The sequence below is a fragment of the Numenius arquata genome, chromosome 11 (assembly GCF_964106895.1).
Source record: "Numenius arquata chromosome 11, bNumArq3.hap1.1, whole genome shotgun sequence".
Lineage (NCBI taxonomy): Eukaryota > Metazoa > Chordata > Aves > Charadriiformes > Scolopacidae > Numenius > Numenius arquata.
In genome coordinates, this window is record NC_133586.1 from 29,130,445 (window position 1) to 29,145,794 (window position 15,350).

General features: G+C 37.6%; 1 protein-coding gene across 1 annotated transcript in view; it reads left to right on the top strand.

Annotated features, from left to right (window-relative positions):
* The window catches only part of SLIT3 (slit guidance ligand 3), a 519,985-nt gene that overhangs the window by 330,478 nt on the left and 174,157 nt on the right, over positions 1-15,350 (top strand). Inside the window, exon 9 of the mRNA XM_074156582.1 lies at positions 5,195-5,336. Coding sequence (XP_074012683.1) covers positions 5,195-5,336 — 142 coding nt within the window. The remainder of the gene's footprint in view (positions 1-5,194; positions 5,337-15,350) is intronic.

Sequence of the window (15,350 nt, forward strand, 5' to 3'; positions counted from 1 at the left end):
TTAGTGCTTTTAGGATAGGACAATGTGATGTAAGGTCTGATTTTCAGTGGTGTTAGTTCACTGATAGATTTTGAAACACATAAAGTAGGTTTTTGTAGAATAAAGTAGCCTCTGTTCATTATTCATTCAGACCTTCTCTTCAGTGTGATTGGATGTTTCCTTTTTTATTCCTCGGTATTTGTAAACCAATTGGTGTTGACTTTGCCTACGGAACGGTTGTGCCCCTGTGCCATGAATTTTTAACAGATAAATTTACTGCTTGGGAATGTTCAGCAAAACAGTGAACTTGAATCAAATAGTGAATATTCATGACTAGCAAATTTTTGCATACCATGAACTTGATGGTATTAACATCATCAATCAGGGGCTCAAATCACTAATAATAAGTACTTAATGCTGTGCTCAGCGAAAAGCTGTTGAACAACCATAGATGGAAATATTTGCATAAACCATTTGCTGCATATTCCTGTAGAATAAACACATTTGTACAGTTTTTTTCTCCACTAGTGGAATATTTGCCATCAATAAGGAGCGTTAACTGTGCAGCTAGTCAGTTGTGATTGACTTGCCCGTATCTCTCTGCAGGACTATGCACACTCGAGTGTATTTTAGTGCTGTGATGCAAACACCCATCAGCAGCAATACGTCTGCTTTAGGTATCTTTTTGAGATTGTATTATTGGGGGTCTAGGGAAAGTTGTAGCTCGTGTAGTAGTAATTGATTTCAGATGTCCCAGCATTGTAAGAAGTTCCAATGGCTGTGTAATTAAACCACAAAAGGTCATAATATATCCACAGATCTGCAATACTTGTAGTGTTTTGTTTATTGAGCAAGAATTTCACATCTGCTATACTTTAAATGATTTAAAACCACCAATGATTTTTAACTGGTAAATCCTGTAAGATTTTTTGTAAAATCCATTAATATTTTTAAAAAATAACTAACATTTTGCTGGTGGAGAAGAACTGCTGCAAAGGCAATTGGATAGGTGAGGAGGTAATAAAGCACACTACTTAGTGTGCCATAATTGGGTGTCAGTGCAAATGAGATTATTTAGTTTACTTAGTCATTGCAAAATTTATTTCAAATGCCTGTGACATTTAAACCGTTCATTTATACACCATAACAATTCTATTCTAATTGTAATATCAGTCTATTTGCTGCTCTTAAGAGGCGAGAGGCCAATGAGATACTCATTTGAAAAAAGCAGTTAATTTCTCTGTAAACTGCTGGGTCCTAAGTCTCTCCCCTGTCTCCTCTCTCCCCCTAACCTATAGTCTGAGACCATACAATAAAGTGATGCAGGCTAATGGCATGCCAGATATTAACTACCATAATCATTGAGGCTGTCATTCCACTACATCAGGCACAAAAAGCATAGTAATTTCTGTTAATCGTGTTCCTATCCTAGCTTCCACAATTTGTTAGTGTTGTTTTTTTATAGCAAAATGTATAATTGAGTTGATTTTTATCTCTTAGAGAAAAATACAATTAACATGGTGAACTAGTGCTGGTGTGTAACAGAAAAAATCTGAAACGACAAGATGACAGATAGTAAGAACTTCAGAAGGGAAGTAATATAAACGCAGCTGGCTTGTGTGTGGCCGTTTTCTTTTGTTGCATCCACGCCATAAGGACTCTACTGCACTTGTGAAGGATACGAACAGGAATCCTGAAATATTTTTGCTTTTCCCCTGTCTTTTCTTTTGAAGAAGTACTGGCAGCAAAAGGAAAAATCATTTGTGATTTCAAATAGCCTTCTCTGCTTTGACAGGGGGGTTGGACTAGATGATCTCTGAAGGTTCCTTCCAACCCCTACAGCTCTGTGATGCTCTAGAGGCTATATTGCATTGGGCCCTTCAACTTTCTGTATGCTTACGCTCTGCGTGCTTATGAAAATCATACCTAAATTTTAAGAACTTTAAATTCCATAGGCTACTTAGACTTGTTTTCTTGACCAGTCCTTTCTTTACCAGCTCTCTACAGCTATACAAACATTAAACTCTCTTGGATTTTTTTTGTCCTGTAATTCTATATATCTGCTATGGAGCTTACAGTAGATCCTCATTTAATTGAAACAGTTAAATCCAAATCAGATTTGAAATTCTGTGTATAGCATTATTCAAGAAAATTTTACCTTAACAGATGACTGTGAAGAGCTGATGGAATATGTGCTAGATGCCTGTTGGGTGTGCATGTGTAATACAGTATTTTGTTCTTTGCAAATTAAAAACATAAACAAAAGCATTTGATAATAATGTCAGCAATTTATGCACAAAGTCTTTTTATTTCATTAAAGTTGTCAGAAGTCTACAGTCTATATCTAGTTCTGCTTATGAAGAAGAAAGAAATTCACCAAATATGAAGGGCTGTATTCACCATGAAATCAAAAGTATTTTTACTCTAAGCACAAAGTGTCAGTCAGAAGTGGCAGGAGTACTGTGTATTTTGGGGCACTCAGAGAATTCAGGCTTATAATGAGGAATTAAGTTTATAAAAATGCTTCTTTTCCACCCTATTTTAAGTGAAATGAGAAAACTGATCACTTGTATGTGGAAAATAAAGAGTTCACACAAAGACAGCCTCTTTCTTTACTTTTTACTTTATATTCTTTCAGCATAAACTGTTATTTTTTCATCCCATTTTGGTTGCATCTGCACTAAGAATAAAGATATTATATTGCTTTCTCTCTCTATTTTGACATCAGGTATTTCCCTGGTTTACTAATTGGTTATTTGTTTTATTCACTAGCGATAAATCTAAACTCTGTTCACATAAAAGTTCCTCTTTTGTAGTGGAAAATCACAGGCAAATGGGTCTTGGTCCAAATTCAGGGTAAATAAAAGGACTGCTATTGGCTTTGGTCAACTATGTATCAGGTGTTTGTTTGGAGAGGTCCGAAAAGCTTAGTGGGCAGCATGCATGGTGTTCTGACTTACCTTTTGGCCTTTCCATTCAAAAAGTTGCTGCAAAGTTCCATGATATTTAACTGTAGTATGATATTAATTATCACTTTGTTACTGTTGCAGCCTGCTTTTTGTTGAAGATAGACTGGTGTTTCTGTCTTTTCTCTCTCTATTCAGAGCACTTTATGTAATAACCTCCTTTCAAACCATTTCTTTAGTGTAAAGCACTCTACAATACTGCATCACTCAAAACATGGAGGTGATGAGCTGAGTTCCACTGAATCTTCTATTGTTGATTTAGTTGCAGTAGAGTCAGTAACAGGCTCTTAAAACTCCAACTGCAATATGTCAGTTTTTTTGATGTTGTGCCATAATGAAAAGGGAGTGTATTAGCCCTTCTCTAACCCACAGTGGTATTTTGTAGTGTTATAACTGTGCAAAATGCATTTTCCCCTTGCTACAAAGCACATCAGACATGTGATGATATAGGTTGCATGGAAGATTTGACCTCGCTGCCAACTTTCCTTTTGCCTCCCAGAGAGCAGGGATTGCTCTAAAGTGTTTCTTCCCAGAGAGCAGGGATTGCTCTAAAGTGTTTCTTCCCAGTTTGATAATTTCTCCCTCACAATAGCTTCTTTGCACTTCCCTCACTCTTCATTTTGTTTTGAGCATTGCACCACAATGTAGGCAGACAAAGAGAAAATGTAAAACCTAGGTGATCAGGTTGTAAGAACAAAGCTATTCTCATGCAAAGGTAATAGAGGCCTGTTTGCATTTTTGAGGCAATATAAACTTATTTTTGTAAGTATTGACAGTTAAAGTCAGCCCGTTGAAGTTTTCGGCTGACATCTTTTCAAACTGTATCTGCCCTTCAAAACAATGATTTTAGAGGTGCCACTGAGTGTCTTCCTGATGTTGACTTTTCATTGCTGTTAAAAGTCTTTGAAAACAGGAACATATGTAGGCTTGCTATACGAGTTGACTTTGTTGTGCCTACTTAAGGGCTAAACCAGAGGGTATGTAGCATAAATCAAGAGAGAAAGTTTATAAGACTGTTCCATTGTTATAAAATTTTAATTGTCATAATTACATTGGATTACAAATTGATGCAAACAAATATTTTTGTCACCTGCAGTTAAAATTTATGAAAGTATCAATCATGGGTCTTTTCCAAGACAAACCCCAAGAATGTACAGCTTTGTGTATAGTTTTCTGTGTTTTCACATGTATTTGTAATTTGACACTTATGATGTTTTAATTTTTCCAACCAAAAGTCAAATTTTTCCAACCAAGTATGTTTTGTGATTATAATTTACTGTAATCTAGATAAATACCAGTTTTTCCTGTTTCTATTATGGTTTTGTAACTTCTTGCCAACACAAGCCTTCGCATTCAGTCCTCTGTGTCTGGTCAAAAAGATACTTGATGTTTCTTGTGTCACATACACTTTGGAAATATGACTCATCATAAATAAGTCAACACCTGCTACATCTTGATAACCTCAATTAGTATAGCAAATCTGTGCTCCTTTATCTGTGTCTAAGTGTATGTATATATAAAAATTTTAAACGTAAGAATCATAACTGTTTGAGTAAAATTGACATAATTGCTGCAGTCTTGAAAAAAACTTAATAACAATTAAATGCAAATCTGATGGATTGACTAGAATGTATCTAGAGTAACATCCTCATGCTCAAGCTTTGCTCTGTAGCTTCTTGTCTTTTAGTGGAATTGTTAGATTAAGAAAGGATTTGAAGGTTTGAACTTGCTTTTTTCTAAATTCTTTTGTGTTTCCATTAACTGCACTGTCTAATCTTGAAAAAATTAGCTTTATATTTCCAGTCTTTATGCCGTAACAGGTTACCTCATTTCAAAAACATAAGTCATTGTTGATGACGGTCTTCTCTCAGTATGTAAAAATACTCAAGGAGTGTTTGTGTAATGGAAACTTCTAGGCAAAGATAACTTTTGGAAACACTACTTGATCTTAAGGATTATATTTTAAATCTTTGAATAAATAGATATGGCTGATCATGGAGGTGACCAAAGAAGTGTTCATGAGGGAAAGAGATTGACAGAGTGGAGACTGAGGAAGAATAAGAACACAGTAATCTTCTACACGTTTTCTCTGCCGTTGATTTGTAGCGCATTATATTCACTGAATCCAAATAAATTACTACTTAATATAGTAAAAGAATATGGAAAAATCTGAGGCTGATGTATTTTGTTGTTAAAATCTCAGGGATAATTTTTCAAAACTAACGTTTAATGTTTTCATTGTGTCTCAGGTTCCCAGTCCGAAGCTTCATCGTGCAGTGCCAGTTCCATCACTTGCCCATCTGCCTGCACCTGCAGCAACAATGTGGTGGATTGTCGAGGAAGAAGCTTAACAGAAATTCCAGCTAACCTACCAGAGGACATTTGGGAAATGTAAGTGCCAATGTAATCCACCGTTCTTTTCCATGTCTCTCTGTTTTTAGTAGCCTCCTGTGTAGAAGAAAGGCAGATGTTTTGAAAATGTTCTGAGCACTTATCAGGTATATCGTAGTTGTCCTCTTTGCTTTTGTTCTTTTGATCTAATAGGTCAAACCATTCTTTAATGTAAATTAAGATATTGTTTGAAGTTGCCCTACCCCAAAGCAAGATGAAGTTCTTGGTGTATTATGTTCAGATTGTGTTTACGTCTCATAAATCTGGAATCACAGTTCTAGAGTCAGAAAAAGGAAATACACTGTCCTTTTCTTTCTTTTTTTTTTTTTTTAATTAAATTGTTTTATTTTTAGTTAGTGAATTCCCCAAGAGATGGAGGGATTTCTTGTTAGTTTGGCAGGATGCATGTGTAATGAAGTGAAGCATGACATCAGAACACACTGACCTTGCTGATTTTGCCTTCTGTTTCTTGTCTTCCACATTTTGTAATTCCCAATTCTTTAACACTTTTGTCACTTTTTCTGTGTTGTGAAATCAGATGGTGGTTGTACAGACTTGTTTGTCTTTACTACCTTTAGGAATTGTAATCACCTATTTTTGTGTTCATGACTTCATACTACTGTGGTCCTGAAATGCTGTTACATTAAACCAAGTTGCTTTTGGCTTGGCCGTAGGGAATGCAGATCAGGTCTTTTCCTATAGAGGTACTTGTTGTACAGAGGTTACTGACATCCAGCCGGCTTTTACAGTCTGCATCGTATGGATTCAAATATTTGTATAGTCTCTGGACCTCATTCAGCTTCTCATTGCTGTAGAAATACTGCTAAATAGCAGAATTCACTAGGATAAAGCATAAGTTGAATTGCTTATGTGTAGCCTGGCCCACTGATACATCAGGAATGTGACAGTTATGGCCAATGAAGATGCTGTGCTATATTGTTTGCTGGTGATCTGCTCTACACCACCAGTCCTCTAAGTCACTTTACCAGTTGCTTTTATCATTTAAGGTTCACCTTATATTTCTTTGGATTGCTGTCTCAGCACAACAGTTTAAAGGTAACTTATGCTTGATTGTGCATCTCCATGGAAGAGGTATATTAGAAATTAAAAAATTAGGTCAGTAAATGCAAAGAATAGACAACAGCTTAAAATTAACATTCTTGAGAATCTATCTAGAGTGTGTAAAAACGTTTACAGGTAATACAAACTCTTACACAAGCTGTTCTGAATTCCCATTACCTGCTTGCTCGCCTTCTGACAAAGTTCAGAATGTATTGGTTGTGTTCATTTCCAGTATACCATGGCAAGCAAAATAGGCGTGTAGAACTTGTTTTTCTGTGCATGAAAGTCGGTTAAAATTATCCTGAAAAAATAAATCGTGTGTGGCATACTAAGAGTATTCAGTGCTTAGTCCTGTCTCCAATTCTGTCAGATGGAGTACAATTTTTTGAGAGTGGCTGGAACGGTTCAATAATAAGAGACGGAGGATGAAATTGGTTCGGACTTGCTCACAAATTAGTGTTGAGCTAGGAGAATTTTAAAATTTTATTTTACAGTATTGAAAATGCTAGCAGAAATCAGACAATCTTTGTGGCTCCATGCCAGAGTCACACAGAGAGCAGTATCTGCAGGAAGACTGAGATTGGTGCGCGCCGGCACTCTCCTGACAGTGCAGTGCACCTCGCTGTGAGAAAGCAAGTGAAAATGTTCACCTTTGGTGTGGTTATAATAGCATCGAGTACCCTGTAACTTGTCGTAAAAGCAACTTAGAAGATCTTCTTAGGAGAGCAGAAAGTGAAGGAAGACTTGGAGAGCCTTTAAGTTAGATGATGAGGTAGCAAGTCAAGATGCATATAGCATTTTAAGAAACTTTCCTAACCTGGAGTTTATAAACCTTCTAGATCTATAGAACAGCACATAAAGTTCTTAGCACACCATTTAACGATTTAGATCTGTCATACTTCTTGCATTTTAGGCAGTACTTATTTGAGTTTTTGTCTGTAGATCCTTTGCAATTCACAGTAGTTTTGCAGAACTTCAGAGTGTAGCCCTCATGGAAACATTTATTGCTCACTTTCTGTGGGAACCAATCCTGTGAAGATTTCATTTTTATGGAATATATTAAGAAATTTAAGTAGTTCTATCCATTTCCAATGAGGGTGGTGGAACACTGGAACAGGTTGCCCAGAGAGGTGATAGATGCCCCATCCCTGGAAGCATTCAAGGTCAGGTTGGACGAAGCTCTGAGCAACCTGATCGAGTTGAAGATGTCCCTGTCCATTGGAGGGGGATTGGACTAGATGGCCTTTAAAGGTCCCTTCCAACCCAAATTATTCTGTGATTTTATCAGAGTAAGTCTTAGCAAGTGACATTGCTTACATACTGATTTTCCTACTGGTAAAATGGTGTTTTCATTTTGTAAAAATACTAGTGAAAAAGAGCAGTTAAGCTTATATCCAAGGGCAAAGTATGACATATACTCACACAGAGTAAAAGATATAGTCACATACAAAATGTTTCTGGAAAGATGGAAGAAGCTGCCACAGTGTTTTCCCAGAAAAGTCCTGACATAAATTCTTTTGACCAAGTCATACTGCTCAGAAATTCAGTTTGTCTGAGGCTGCTCTGGGCTTATTCAATATAAAATCCATCCAGAGGTCTGGTTCCAGCTACACATGGAATAATGAGTGTCTTTTGATTCGATATGATAGGCAGAATAATACTCTCTTGCTGTAATGTTATAGCAACGGGGCCAAGTAAATTCTCTCTACATGCTGCAACGCACATCTCTCACTCTCACACAGCAATACTGCTGGTTTTTTCCCTTTGGATTTATCTCCCACGGCTGGCATTTGGTCAGACCCTTTGTATAAAAGGTGGCAATGTAGTGGTGCTGCCTGAACACTTCTTTCTGGACTCTGTAATCCTGTGGTCTGATCCTCATCATGTTTGAGGGATCTTCATCTTACTAGCAATGAGATTCCTCCTATGGAATATGGGGTACCGAGGTACTGACAAACTACGTGGCTGGGTTGCTATTAGATAGAATCCTAAGGGATATTACTTGAAATGGTGTATTTTTTTATTCAGCCATTTCTATCTAGCATTGTAAATACTCATTTCAGTAAAGTACATTTCCCCCTATAGACTGTCATCCATTCATAATATTTATATGATAGTATTAAAATGCTGTGCATTCCTCAGTTCCACTTGGAGCATTTCCAAGTTCCTTTGCTTGGTTATTAGTTGCATTCAGTTACAGCTTTCTAGTTCTTTTATTTCCCCTTAACTCAGTATTTCTTTGTAAGCCAAATTGTATCCGGTAAGAACCCTTGACTAACAAACTGTTGTACAAAAAAATGAAACACACAGCTGTTACTCTAACATGGTTATTAAAGGTGACCTACATTTCACTCTGTGTTTCGGTATTAATTAAAGATCTTTTACTCAGCCTTCCTGCCTTTCTTCATTAACATGGGTAGGCAGAGCCTTCTCTGACAAAGCTGCCAACAAGTCCTAAATTTGTTTTTGTTGATAAAAACCTATCAGAAAACAGGCAACTTTCTTGTCATGGAACATAAATCAAGTATCTTATGACACTAATTTTCCATTGCTGCTGACCTCTGCCACATGGGACTTAGAAGTCTGTTATGTTACTCTATTACACCTCTCCCCGAGGTGCATTATCCTGAAGGCCCTCATTGCAACAATGTTTATTATTAAATAAAGGAATTTAGGAAAGCTAGAAATCTGTATCCCAGCCTTGCTTTTTCATAATTTCATAAAATAGGTAGTGAGAGTGTACAGAATACAATTCATTTTTTTTTATAAAGCTTCTTGTTCAGTAGGGGACTGACATCAGCAGCCAAATTGACTGAGGAAAAATGAGTTACAAGAAATTGAAGCTGAGGAATACAGACTGTGTGTTGAATGTTATAAAAGATTCTCTGCTTACAAAGTGGTTCTCTTGTGTTTTATAGAGGCGAAATGAACAGTGTATGTTATAGAGAAACACATGAGAATAAACACAGAAGAGTTTTGCATGAATACTTGGATGAAAACAAAAGTCATTAAGCACCTGGAGGCATTTACTGAAAAAGAAATACCAAAACAAATACGGCTTGATGGTTTGCTGGTAAATGAACAATATAGTCATTTCACTACATTAGAACAGCATCTACAATAAAAGGAGACGTTTGCATGTGTTTAGAACGAGTGAGAGAAATCGCATGCAAGATAAATAGGGAACATAGTGTGAATGTAGAATGGACTTGACCTTGGAGGGATATAGGGAGGCAGGGATGACCTAGAAACTAGTAGGAGGCAAAGTCTCCAAAGAACCTGTTTTGCTGATCAGACTTGATTGCAACCTCGCAACCAATGCCTGTCAGGCTGAGTGACAGCTCAGCCCATAAAGGCAGAAAAGCTGGGGTATGGTAGAGACCTGTTAAATGCGAAGCTACCAGCTGTGCCTACGAGAGTCACTACCCTGCAGCTTGTGGGAGCCTGGAAGGCTGTTGCGAGAAGCATGCTTGCCGCAACAGCGGGTTTCACTCAGCATGTGGCCTGGGCTGTTGTTGGCTCAGGACGTTGGGCTGGATGGATCTGAGCTCTGGCGCTGTCTGCCCATTCTCAGTCATTAGTGTTTGGCTGGTTTTATGCCAGGGAAAGGACAGCTTTCCTGCACTTGCAAATGCGTGGCCCTGGGAGTAATGGCATTGCTAGCCCTGTCTGTTATCTTTCAAACAGTATTTGCTTCAGTGTGCTGCCTGCCAGGTTTGTTTGATGGAGAGTGATCAGTAACTCCCTATTAATTTTTTCCCCACCTCACTAGACTTTTTCTTTGCCCCTTCTTTAGACTGATGTTTTCGTGCTGTTTGCCTACTCAGACTGATCTATTTCTTTTTCCTTCTTTTTTTTATTTTTATCATCACTGCAAACAAGGCTGTATTTTAGGATATTAATTCATGACAGCTTTTGTCTGAGAATTTTGTACAACTTAAAAGAGTAGTACAGGAACTACTACTTGTGCCTTTGTGTTTCTTAAATGTTTGTGTAAGACCTTTCCGAGTGAAAGCAGGGAACAGCCCCCCAAAGGCTGGCCCTCCTGCTGCTGCCTGGTCCAGAGCGCATGGTGGAGGGTGCTCACGCTGTGGTCCCCAGCGGCAGGCTGGCTCCTGGGCTGCTGGAGCAGCAACCACTGGAGCCAGCACTGGCATTGGGCACTGCTTCTCTGAAACATCTTCAGGTTGTGTAAAACAAGGATTTGAGTAATAGCTAGTGCTAAGGGCTGGATTGTGGGCTGGGACAGACACTTGGGAGAATAAAGGCTAGCTTGGCCCAGTAGGGAAATTGCTGAGAAAAGAAGACTGAACTCAAATGAGGAAACAGCAAAACATGTGGTGAGAAAGATTAGGAACAAAGGAAGTCAAGACAGGTTGATAAAAGTGCTGTGAGTCTGAGAAAGTGAGGAGTATTTATAGATAAGGCCTAGGACACCAGCTCTGCTGGGTGGGCTTTGGGGATGTGGCAGGAGGGCTGGGACACTGAGTGCCATGGATGGTGACTGGGCAGGCTGCGGGGCCAGGACAGAGTGACGCAGGTGAAGATGAAGCTGAGGAGCCTCTTCCCACCAGAAAACACACCTATCTTGCGGAGCCCTCCTGCCTTATCACCATGTATTTGAGAAACCCAACAACAATTTGTGTAGCTTTGTCCCTGCGTTCTAGCAACCATCTACAGAGAGATTAGCTATTGGACCGCACAGGGGTTTACTGTTTTAACTGCTGCTCTTCCAGTTCGACATCAACGCAGAGGTCTGGGAGGTGTACTTCTGTTACACGTGAGTTTCCTTGTGAAGGAATCAGTTATTTCAGCTTTTGGTTTTGAATCCACTAACTTAAATAGATTATTAAAAAAAAAATAGAAAATGCCAAAGTTAGTGTTTGTAGCTGTAGTCTTTATTCAGTGCTTTTGTATATATTTGTTGTTGTACGCACTTTAATTACAGCTTAGTCTTAGTCCTGTGCCGCTGTTAAAAGACTGGATACGTTTCTTGTTGTCTAGGAATGCATCAGGGTTGTGTAGTGAGGGAGCCTGTGTATGTAGGATCTGTTTATTTGTTGCAGAAACAGGAAAATTCTAAAATGGGGACCATGGGGAAGATAATCTCGTGAATGCTGTTCAGAGAATTGTGTTGTACCTCTTCTTGCTAGTGGTTTTATTAATCGATTCTGGGCAAGTGACTTGCACAAACTTTTCATGGGTGGTCACTAGTGATGTAATCCTCAGTTTCTGTCTGACTCAGCTGAGATATTCAGAAGTGCTGAGGACTCACAGCTGCAGCAAAAGTCAATAGGAGCTGTGCTTTGAACACGTTGTGCTGTGCGACGCTAATTACTTTGAAAAGCCAAGTCCCAGTCATCTGCAGACTTATAAATCAAACTCCAGAATCTAAAGTATATCCTTAGATCTTGAAACTGATCTCAAGTTTCAGACCTGTACTTTTTCATATCAAGCTTGCTTTATCACTTAAGCTTTACAACAGTCTCTGTCTGGGGAGATTAAGAGAAATATAATTGTATAAAACAAGAGTAAAACTGGATAGGATGTATCTGAATCAGAAATGAGGACCTTTTGTTTAAATGCTGATGTAATTGCTCCAGGTAGAGTAAAGAGGCTGACAGTCCCTCAAGGAAAAGTGCTGCTTAGGCACCTGTATCTGGTGAGGTAGTAACCAGAGCTTCCCATCTGGCTTCTGAGCAGAGTAAAATAGGATGGCAGCCCTTCTACCAGCATCTAGGTTTGGCTTAAGGTCAGTTTTGAGTCACTTGTTCTATGTAGGTTTATCATTCTCACTATTGATAGCTGAATTGATGACTGATATTTTTGTAGGTATAAGTAGTGCTTGATTTCAGTGCATAATTTCTACTCCTAGGAAAAATGTTAGAGTTTGAGCACTAAGGAAAAATCTAATGCACTTAACTATTGGTTTTCTTATGGTTCTGTCAAAACAAAAACAAACCTATTTTTCTGCAAGAGAATCGCTTTGAAAGGTGAGGTGCTACTTGTTTCACCCTTAATTAATGCTTTTCTGACAAATTAATTATTTAGAGAACTGCTGTCATGAGGGTACCACTGTGTTGGGCAGTGTTGCAAACAGATCTGTAGATAGATGAATTTGAGGCTTTTATTGCTTCGATGATTCTCTTGGGAAGAAATTACCTTCTCTGCTCTTTAGTAACTGTAGGAGTGTGTATTATAGGAGAGCTGGGACTTCAGTTATCAATCTTGATGCAGCTTTTGTGATTTGAGGAAGGTGATCAACAAATTCTGGGCATTTAAATTACTGGTATGTTCAAAATCAATTTTCTACCAATTAAAATAAAGTCAGAAAAGCTATTATAACAAGATTGAGCACTGGAAACTACTTATTGTAATAAAATTAATTTTTCTTACATAAATTATAAATTAACTGCGCCATAACAATTTCATGTATATTAACAATTGGCTTGGAAGTTTTCAGCTTCTTAAAGGCAAGAGTTTTTTCTTTTTTCAAGAACATAAGTGTGTAGAATCTATAAACTTTGGGGATAGAGGAATGACAGTTCTGCATTTAGCATTGTTCTTCCTCCTAAAAGAAAATTATAATAATTTTCCAAGGCTTCCAGTAAATACCGTAGCTAAAGCCAGCATAGTATTTTTGAACACTATAATAAATGTTCCATAATTGCCTCTGGTGGCAAGTTTTCTGGCTAGGGAATCAGGTTGGCTCCTGTAGTTGAATCTTATAATACGATTTTCATTCACTGCCGTAAATTGGCTCTGGACAGCTTCACATGTCAAATTTGACTACTATTTTCTGGATCCCACTAGGCAAATTGTTTCATTCACTCCTTGCATCCATCATAAAAAAGAGGTTTCCATTGTCAGGCCAAAAATATGTAGAAAATCTTCTATTCTGTGAGGGTTAAGACAAAAAAATAATAAAGAAAACATTTTTAGATTGAGAAGCAGTAGAGAAAGTATATATATGGGAAACGTCAAAAATAAGTGTGTTTTCTGTGCAGAGACAGAGTAAGGAAAACAGGAAGCTATGTATCAGTTTTAGAAATAAGAAGTAATGGCAGGGAGTTTCTGCTCTAAGATAAAGGCAGGATTTATTTCTTATATCTTTACTTTCATTTGTAAAATTAAGTGTAACCAATGTCATCTGTAGGCATAAGAAGATGTTTTTGTTTTCATAAATCTGGATTTCATACACATGATAATTTTCATTTTGACTCATTTTTTACTTTCTCTCCTGTTTGTAATTGTGAGATTTCTTTAAAAAAACAAAAATTTTGTGGAGGTGAATTTCACTCAGGCAGGCTGTGTAGGAGTTAGGAACCTTATGAGGTTTGCAGGATTGGGGTTGTTGGGTTTTTTTGGTTTGGGTTTTTTTTGTGTGTGTTCTTTTTTTCCCAGAGACAGTCCAGCAGCGATATAAATTTAGTTTTATTAATAAAAATGAATGGTGTGAACAAAAAGGTATATATCTTTTTATCTAATACAGACGTCACTCAAAAGCTTCTGTGTTGCCAAGCAAAATGAGGACGTTGTAATCTATAATGAGTATATAACTCCTGAAAGCTGATTATGAAAGTGTAGAAGGAAACACAGGAAATAAAATAAAGCGCATAAAATCATAACTTCAAAGTAAAATACACTAATAATTTTTTTCCTGAGAAACGCTAATTGCCTTTTGACTTATATGTGTTCTGTTTATTTTATTTTATAAAAAAATTAGGTAAATACAAAGAATTTGAGGAATGTTTATATTCAAATGGCAGAATCTGTTTTGTTGACAAAATATTACAGGTGGCAGAACTTCAACTACCAGAAGGCTCTTTAATTTTCTTACTTATTTCTTGTGGTTTACCTTTTCCTTTTCAGTATTTCTAAATGTGTACTAAATAGAGGTGTTACGGAATGTATGGAGCGCTTCACAATAAGTCAGATTATAGATTAAACGAGTACTTTTTGCCTTCCTCTGTTTGCTGCTTTCATTTCCACTAAGTCTAAAAATATATTTTTGTGTTATAACTTGACAAATATAATGCAAACCATCTTGAAATCCTCAGATCCCTGAGCTAGTTATTGCATTGTTAGAAAATTTGGAAAGTGATCTGGGCTGGAAGTTTCTTGAAGTAATTGGAAGTCAACAGAGGATGGGCAGGACTAATCTACTAAAGTAATAATGAAATAGCAATGGGACTTGTTAAGGGGTTAGTCTTTCTGGGATCTAACGGAACAAAAACTTACTCTCAGTAAAACAAACATTCTGAGTCTGGTTTGTTAAAAAACATTCCTACTTGTTTACATTTATAAAATGTAACCATAGGCAAACTATTGCTTTCTAGTAGGCACTGTAAAAATCATGTGTCTGCCAAGTATAGACTTCAAGCTTCAGATTAAAACCAACCAAACAAAACAAAACACCAAAAAACTAATCCAAAAAATAACAATAAGAAGTGCTCAGCAGAGGTCTAAGATTGAGTCAGCCTCAGAGCAGATGCTGCGTTGTTGAAGTGAATGCAAGCACCTCATCCTCTATGTAACACCCTGCAGGCTGGTCTCCTTGGAGCCCTCTGAACTGGAATGACTGGGTCTGAACTGGAATCACTGAGCGTCATGAAAATCCGGGAGTGGGATCTATGTTTCTGCTGTGTTTGCTACACCACAACATCTCGGAAACACAAACGGATGTGAATACACTCATGCTGGTTAAATGAAGTATGAATTTCAGCAGTAGGGAGTTGGAAATTGCCAAATCTCTCCAAATGAATACTCTCTCTTTCCTGGGTTTGTGTTCACAGCCACATGCCTGTATACAGGTAGAGTTCTTCCTGTGAACTCTGATCCCAAGTGCATGTGGCACAATAAACTCTGCTGAGATGGGAAATTGTCTAGTCTAGAATAAGAGCGGGGAAACAGTATTTTGTATTCCACCCCAAAACAGCTTCTGTTTAACCT